General features: G+C 41.7%; 1 protein-coding gene across 1 annotated transcript; it reads right to left on the bottom strand.

Moving 5' to 3' along the window:
- Positions 1-316: 316 nt before the first annotated feature.
- Positions 317-3,762, bottom strand: CIMIP5 (ciliary microtubule inner protein 5; the record flags this gene model as incomplete). Its single annotated transcript, XM_084262232.1, has 3 exons — positions 317-508; positions 1,637-1,676; positions 3,503-3,762. The coding sequence occupies 3 exons, from the start codon at positions 3,760-3,762 to the stop codon at positions 317-319; spliced, it is 492 nt and encodes a 163-aa protein (XP_084118358.1).
- Positions 3,763-8,782: the final 5,020 nt, after the last annotated feature.

The following is an 8,782-nucleotide window of genomic DNA, read 5'->3' as shown; positions in this document are numbered from 1 at the left end:
ATGTCGGGACTTATCTGAGCAGGTCTCTATTAGTTGTTTATTTTCAGGAGATAAGAATTCAGGAAGAAATTGACTTTCGGCTACAATCTTGTTCTTTCTGATAACTCTGTATACAGTCATCCGAAATACAAAGAGGACTGTCCTGTGGCATTGTTTGCTCTTGAAAAAAAAATAAAAAACCCCCCAAAAAATCCATGCCAGAGTAGTATTGGTCTCTCTCAGAAAAAGGAACTTTTGACTTCCTAAGTTGAGTTCCATGAAGTCTATTGGCAAGAACCATTCAGCTTGATTTGCTACCACTGTTTTTACTGAAGCACTAGGAAGGCTGGAGCTCACCCTCAAGTTTCCTCTTTCGTGCTTCGCTGCTGAAGAAGTAATCCATGTTTACCAGAGCCCTGCCATGTTCAGTATTCATTCGACTGCCAATAGTCTGGTTGGTTGAGTTGGGAATGGTGCTTGAAAACACAGGCATATAGTCTGGCAGCGGCTTCTGCTCCTTTTTCTTGCCCTAGATCAAACAACATTAATAAGTTTTCAGAATTGCATCCATTGCCTGTTACAAAAACACAAGTTACTTACATTATTATTATTAGCCCTTTTGCTTTTGAAATTAGAATGTACTTAAAATACCATACTGAATGCACACAAAAGCATTGAAGAACTAAAGTGAAATGATTGGGGTTTTTTTCCCATTGTCTTAAATGGAATAGCATAACACGGGGAAATTAATAATTTTCAGATGTGTTCTGGGGCAGAAGTCAGCCTGCTTTAGAATGGTTGTAACACGGGAGGCTTTTTGTTTCAGTTTTAATAAGTCGCTTGCATTTCAGCATGATGACATTATCTTAATAAATTTTCTCCCAGGAAGCTGGTTCTCGGAGCATTTGCCTTTCTGTGGAGTTGTTAGTACTAAAAGAAACTGAACACATGCATATGCTGTGTTTCTTTGTGCGTAGGTAGCAGATGAAAGGCACTTCAGTTCTCTTTTTATTTTTCCTAAATATGTTAGAGTTAAAGCATTTGCTGGTTATGCTGAAGTGTGCTTCAGTTTGAAATATTAGTCTTGTTCAAATTGATGTGTCCAGCTTTGGAGCCCTCAACACAAGAAGGACAAAGACCTGTTGGAGCAGGTCCGGAGGAGGCCACAAAAATGATCAAAGGGCTGGAGCACGTCTTCTATGAAGACAGGCTGAGAGAGTTTGGCTTGTTCAGCCTGGAGAAGAGAAGGCTCTGGGGGGACCTTATTGCAGCCTTCCAGTCCCTGAAAGGTGCCTATGAGAAAGCTGGGGAAGAACTGTTAATGAGGGCATGTAGCACTAGGACAAGGGGTAACGGTTTTAAACGAGAAAAGAGGAGATTTAGGTTGTATATTAGGAAAAAGCTCTTCAATACAAGGGTGGTAGATCACTGGAACAGGTGGCCCAGAGATGTAGTGAAGGCCCCATCCCTGGAGATATTCAATGTCAGGCTTGACTGGGCTCTGAGCGACCTGATCTAGTGAAGATGTCCCTGCTTACTGCAGGGGGTTGGACTAGGCGACGTCTAAAGGTCCCTTCCGGCATTACACATTCTATGATTCTATCATTCTATGATGTAAAGACCCTGGATTACAGTCGAATGCTTGTTCAAAACTTACCATTTGGTCATAGTCCTTTAGGAAACTCCAGTTCTGGCACCTTGGAATAAAAGTAAAAAATGCAGCATAACATTTTCTGGTTTTAAATAAAACAGTTAATGTTGGTTGTATTTGAATACCTACTTAACCACTTTGATACTTACAGCCCAGCTCTTACACCTGCAAACTCTTTGTAGTGACATCTGCCTTTTCTGTGGTGGTTTCTTTATTCCCCTTTATTTATTATTTAGTCCAGACTACATTAGGAGTGGGTTTGGGTTTTTTGCTAAAGGAACAAGAGAATAGCATGTCCTTTGCAAATGCAGATGAATTAGCAAAATCCTGAGGCGCTCTAGCAAACTTCTGTCCCGTGCTTTGAGTAAGACACAACTTCTTGCTTTTTATATGACCAAGGGTCTGCTGGCAGAAGTCCCTGGTAGGAATTCCCAGAGCTGTATTTGCTGCAGGCAAACACCCACAGCAGTATTTTCTGCGGCCAGGCAGCTGTGCTAGGAGCAAATTGAGGAGTTGGAAGATCTGAGTTTTGCTTTCAACATACTAGGTTTGGGTCTTACTGGATGGTGCTAATTACTGAGAAATGCTTGAGTCTCAGACATTTACCTATACCCACTCCAAGTCGGACCACTGACACTTTGCAGCTGTTCCCTGTTGTTGTTTTTGGAATGGGAATGTGAACCCAAATGACAGTTCTCTGCAGGCTGTGGCATATGTAGTCCAATAAATCCAACTTTAGGCACCTGTCCTTCACATGTTGGTCCTACTCTGTTGAAGAGTTTCTGTCTGACTGGAGAGCAGGACATGCATCTAGCTGTGTGATGTGTTATCTTACCCACGAGAGTAAGTTTGCACCAATACTGTGACTGTGAAGCCCTCTGAGCAGGCACAGAGAGAGAGCCCCTCAAAGTGCCGTACCTCACAAGGGAAGGGGTATGGAAGGTGCCAGGTGCATTTGGGAAGAGTCTCAGTGCACAGCTGAGAGGCACATTGCCACCATGGCTTTGGCTTTGCATAAGTCAGGCTCCTGTCCTCACCCTTTCCCTCAGGGAACAGGAGCCAGGTAAGTGCCAATGCATCTCTGGGGACATCAGAGGTGTGACATGTATGTCCTTCAGAAGGTAGAGGAGGACAGGAGTTTTTAGATAGTTTATTTTCCCATTCTAAAAAGTAGAGAGATCAATGTTCTTTTTCTCACCTTTCCTTGAGCTTGGCTAGTGTGCAGTGGGAAGTAGATCTGATCTTACTTCTACTAAGGATGTTCTTCCAATAGGCGTGTTCATGTTGCGTACAGCAGTATGAACAGAAATGCTTGAGACACGTGGCAGAGACAGAGAGGATCTTAATTCAGGTTCCCTCAGGTCACTTGTGTATACACATCAAAGCTGGGGTTGTGTGTGTGCAGTGCAGTCTGCTGGAGCACTGCAGGAGTGGGGCATGTACAGTGGATTTACAGACTGGGAATACAGAATCGTATTTTGGCAGAACACTCTGTTCAGCTTCCACTTCAGCCAGTATGAGAAGCGATAATATCAGTATGTCTGCAATAAATTATAAATGTTGGCACACTTCTATCTTCATTGTGGGAATCTCTATAAAGCTAAAAGATACTTGGCGTGCACTACTTTGCATCTCTTTTCAGCTTAAGCCCAGTGTGCCAGGATGTGTTAGCATGTATTTTTGTCCACTGAAGGAAAACAGAATATATTAGAATATTAGAAAGAAAGGTGTTAGGGTCTGATCCAAAGCCCCCGCAGAAGAAGAATTCCTGAGATAATGAAGGCTTTGGATCAAACCAAAAGACTGTTGGGGAGCAGCAGTGCCATTAACAAGATGACTTAGAAGAGGCATGAACTGGAGCGAGTGACTTACCAGATCTTTCTTCCTCTCTGTTCAGCCACCACAATCTCCCTCCAGATCTTGTCCTGTTGAACTGGGTCCTGCTGCCGTGCCTCTTGCTCGTCTGGCCAGGCCTGGGTAGCTGGTTGTGCAGTGACAGGTCTTCTGCGTTGGGTGCTGCTGAGAGACATGGATGGAGCTGAGCCTGACTGCCCCAGAGGTGTGGTGGCTGGTTGCCAAGACCTAACCAAGGCATTTCTTCTGAATGCAGAACCCTTTCCCAGCTTGTCCATTTTGAGACTCTCGGTATCACCAGTACTGCTAGGTGTATAGTGGTTGTTAGCGGATTTAAACCTGCTAGTATTTGCACTTTCAGAGCTCCTTCTCTCCTAAATGTTTTCTTCTGGCCGCTGATTTGGATTGCTTTCAGAAAACAAATGTGCACAGCAGCACTGACAAGCAATGCTCAGTGCTGGTTTATTTAATGCTTGTTTCCTACTGCTCTACAGTGCTTCATTGCTTGAACGCTGAAGGAGTTTTCATGGTAACAGCAGTTTTGTAAGAAACAACTGAAAGCCATCCGATCTCCAGCTGTAACCAAGAAATTCTGAGCTTACAAGGTGATTACTACTGCTTGCAGCTGAGACCCCTCTTTATTCCTCTATTCAAAATCCTCAGAACAGTAATACCTGGTTTAGTAGCAAAAGGTGCTGTGAAGATTGCTGCTGAGTGTATCAGGAGGACTTTTGTTGTGGTTATGTAGCAGAAGCAAAATCTCCTGAAAGCTCCTGGTTTCCCTGGTGTGTTTACCGTCTCCACTGGAAACCAGTCTAACTTGTGAATATTCATGTAAAAGGGAGCAGTGACCCAGTGGGATAGCTGCTGGGGCCTTGAACTCTATTTGAGGCAGAGCTTGTGTGTTTAAAATACGGTATTTCAGTGAGTCTCTGTTTTGAAAGTTCCAGCTTAAAAAAAACCAAAAATGCAGCCAGAGATCATCAAAAGCCCTTTTAAAGTGTTTAGAGATTTCTGCAGAAGATATTGAGCAACTGTGGGAAGTAGATGTAAGTAATTTTAAAGAGTTATTAGTACACAAAGTGAGAATTTTCAAAACTGTGTCCAAAATGTCAGTGTATGTCTTTGCAGTCAGCCTGTTGGGCTTTTGTGGTATGAAGTCACTTCCTCAAGTACTTGTGACCTTGCAGGAAAGTGGAGTATTTTAAGTATAAATTTCCTCTGAAATTCTTGACTGACTTGTTTTTGAGTAATGTGGATTAGTTCCAGCTGAATTCTAGCCTCTTGCTTCATCTTCCTGGTCAATGCTAATGAACTTTGAATCTACTCTTTTAGGGTTTTTTGGCAAACATATTTGCGTGCAGTATTTGGAAATATGTGCTGAATTTGGCAAATAATTTCTCTTAAAATAATTACAACTATACAGCAATCCAAACACTTCATGTAGACATATTTCAGCAAGAAATACTTCTATATTTGGTAAAATTATTCTGACTTTGAAGATTGCAGTAACATAATTTAAGAAGAGGTAAACACCTCAACCCACAGCGTTTGCCTTGGGTTTGAAAGAAATTTTAGTAGACTTTTTTCCTTGTTTGCTTGTTTTTCAGAGATAATTGAAATCTGTACAGTATACTTTCATCTCTATAAGCCAAAAAGCAAGCAAAAAAAAAAAGTCATGTATCCACAGAGCATTATCATGAAGTGAAGAAATGAGCTGTTTGCCAACCTGGCCTGATAGTTGTGACTGTTCCTTCTGTGGAATCTTCTTACCCTGCTGCATTTGTTCCAGGGTCCTTTCCAAGTTGGAGTGCATGCAGCTGGATAGAGAATAGGCAACTAGCAACATCTAATGGCTTGAAAAAAAACGCTGATGCACTTTTGGAAGAGCAAATTCATTAATCAGTGCAGGTGGGATTTTAGCTCCTGATCAGGTCAGGAAAGGATCCCGGTGGGAAGTTTTTGATTCTTGTTTACAAAGTTCTTGGTAATAATTCATTCAAGGTAATTTCTGCAAATTAAACATAATAATAAACTGAAGATGGTTACTGAGCTGCATACACAGCTTCCAAATAACTACTTGTAGCCACTGAATAAACTGGCTGGAAAGAATACAAGTAGGTGTTGAAAGTCTGTGCCGCTGAGTGGTGCCTGCAGAGATGCAGGAGTTGTAACTACCCTGGTTTTGGTGCAGGTCTATGAAGTGCCTCTTGGAACATCTCAGCCCTAGGTTAAAGCCAGATCTTTTGGTCTGAGATACCACGACCTCAGAAAAGAAGGAAGTCTTCACTGTCCAGGACTTGTTTAGGCTTACACAAGTAAGCTATAAGTCTACATGCAGGTATTGGACACTTCATAGTGTTCCAGCCATTTCTCTGGCAATAACAGGTGGCAATGGGATGGCTGTTTAAATAAATTGAGTTTTAAGAAATATTATAATAAATTACTTCAACATGTTGCTGCTTTTCCAAAACCAGATGACTAAGAGGGGATACTTTGGAAAAGATCCTGTTTCCTTTTGGGAGCAGATGTCATTAAAGGAGTGGTTATGCACCATAAAAGCACATCAAGGTAAGTGTAACAAGGACATTTCTGGGCAGATTCTTTACTGGATATACTAGTAGCCCATTCAGGCCATTTACTAGATGACCAGCTCACCAGAACTGCTGCAGATACTGAACTGTTTCCCCTCATATTCCCATCTGCCCGATTTTACTTGTTCATTGGAACAACTGGGGGCATTTAAGCAGGGAGCTCATTTGAATTGGTACAACTGATTTAGTGTGTACTTCTTTTAATCCTGTAGTAGACTAGGTTGGTGTTTATTGTGACTTCATGCCATATGTATCTATGTAAATTGATTATTATTTTTTCTGGCTGGGGTCATGAAACTTAAAAGAAGAGACGAGTGTCACTGTAGGAGATGGTGCCTTTGCTTAGGAGTTTGTTTTGGGATTAGTTTATCTGACAAGTAGTGTTGTTCCCCATCATTCTGAGGAAGAACTTGACTGAGGTTAGTCTTTTGTTGTTGCCAGACAAATGATGATACAAGCTACAAATTCAGCTGTGAAAAATATGTGTGTTATTTGCCCTGTCAGAAGAAAATATGACTGGAGAGGCTTTATATGGAAGCAGAAGTTCAGGTGTTTAGTTAAAACATTTTTATTTGACCACAAGAGGGTATCACAGTATCAGTTATGCAAGACTTGAGCTAATGTTTGACTTTTATATGCACAGCCTTATTTTTAAAATACACAGATGTCGACATTGATCATTTACTCTAGGCAGTTGTTAAGAAAATTTGGTTTTGTGTGCCAGAATGTGATGTTTTTGTCCAGAGGCAACTTATGTGATGTTTTTTTTAAAGTCTGTTGTGGTTTTTTTTTATAGTAACAAGTTTCTTGAAGCTCAAGAAGCAGTTCCAATAGATTTCACTTCAGAGGCTTATTCCAAAACACCAAAAAATAATGGAAGTTGCTTGGTTAAATGCAAGAATACATTAGTTACGGAAGGGAATAGTAACAGGAGATTAAAGTGTTGCTACTTTGTTTGGAAGTTTGATTTGGTTCAGGATGGGTGCTCTTCAAGTGGTCCTACTGGCAGGAATGACGTCTGAAATTTTTTTAGCTCATCTGTGTTTCCCAGATTTCTCCTTTACATCCAAGCTTTCTACCGTATAGATGCAATGTTGGTTTGCACTTGTTCCCCAAGTCAGAACTGTGTTGGGATACTTTCCTACAAAAGTTCTGTCTTCTAAACCTTAGAAGTGTGACAGTGTTGCCAAATATTCCTGCCATATTTTGTACAGTTCAGACCATGAAGGAGGGAGTTAGAAAAATTTCTGGATTCTCCCATTCCTAGGTCTGCTGCTGAATTTAGGAGATGCACAGTACGCCTGCCCATCTCAACAAGCACACCTATTTAAGAAGAAAGATTACAGTATCACATTATCTGTGAAGAACAAATTCCTGAGGCATGTGATAGTGATACGATGGACAGCAAAGCTGTTTTCATATAAGAAAGTTTGTGAGATATTGCAGAGATTTAAGAAACACACTTATTAAAAACCACAGGTGTGGTGTATATGTCACATGTGAGCAAGATTGAATAGGAGGCAGGATCAAGATAGTCATCTGGAGGAGAGGACAGCTCTCTGAAGACCAGCTCTTCAGAGCAGATCACCATTCAGAAGTTCTCTGCCACTTCACAGATGGGATGAAGTCCCCCCTGTAAATCCTTCAGTATGAGCCTGTCTTGAATAGTGATGTCTGCACCGTCATCATCATCTTCCTCAAATGAATAAAGCTCAGTCAAGTCAGTCAAGGTTGCCAGTTGGAAGATGGATCATGGTGATAAGTTAGCAAGAGCGGGGTTTAGGTGATGGGTCACAGGAGGCTGAGCACCCAGCAGAGAAGTGACAGAGGATGGCACTTGCCCACCAGCCCTGGGCTTTAACCCACAGGGGCCCTGGAAAGCCCAGAGGTGACAGATCCTTCTGACAGGCTTTGTCTTGGTCTGACAAGAGCAGAGTGCCTTGGATCCCTGTATAAAGCCAAAATGAAAACAAAGCCTGCAAACTACCAGTTTTAAACTCCTTTTCAGCAGTTACGTAGCTGCTCGATCAAAGGCCTCATGCATTAAGTTTTGCTGCAGCTTTCACAAAGAGAATACAAACTTCTTTCTTGTCTTAAGGGAGTTCTGCAGAGAGAGGCTGGCAAGCTGAGCGTCTGTTGCGTCGGCAGCACACAAATACCACCAGGGAATGTCTGCTTCCAGTGACACAGTCTGACACTTCAAAATAAAATCAAAGCTGCAATGCAGACGGTAAGAAATCTGTTGTGGATTTTTTTTGTCCCCTTCTTCTAATAAAAGTCCTGGTGTTACAAAATATGTTAGTTATTGATATGCATTTTGCTCTATTTGATACAAATATGAAATATTTGAAAATAATACTATTGAAAATATATTAAACAGCAGCTATTCCATATGCAGACCTGTCACGTTAGAGTTGTCTCCTAAAACGGCTGCCTGAGCAAGGGGATGGAGTTTGGGGAGTGCTGTAGGGCTGGCCTGTGAGTAGGGATGTTTGGAAGTACCTGGTTTGAGAAGAAAGAACAATAAGAAATGTTCTTCTCTGTCTGAATCTTATGGATGTTTTCAGTTGGTATTTCAAATAATTTCAATCTTTGAGGCTAGAGCCTGTCAAGAAGCGCATGGACAACCGAAGCTGGTTTTGTTCATCAGAGTTGTTAAGTCACATCCTCACCACGGCAGGGAGCTCTGGTAACTGCATGGTGG

The sequence above is a fragment of the Gallinula chloropus genome (assembly GCF_964237585.1).
Source record: "Gallinula chloropus genome assembly, chromosome: 3".
In the NCBI taxonomy this organism is placed as follows: Eukaryota; Metazoa; Chordata; class Aves; order Gruiformes; family Rallidae; genus Gallinula; species Gallinula chloropus.
The sequence above is the reverse complement of the archived record's forward strand: the minus strand, read 5'-3'. Positions and strand labels throughout refer to the sequence as shown.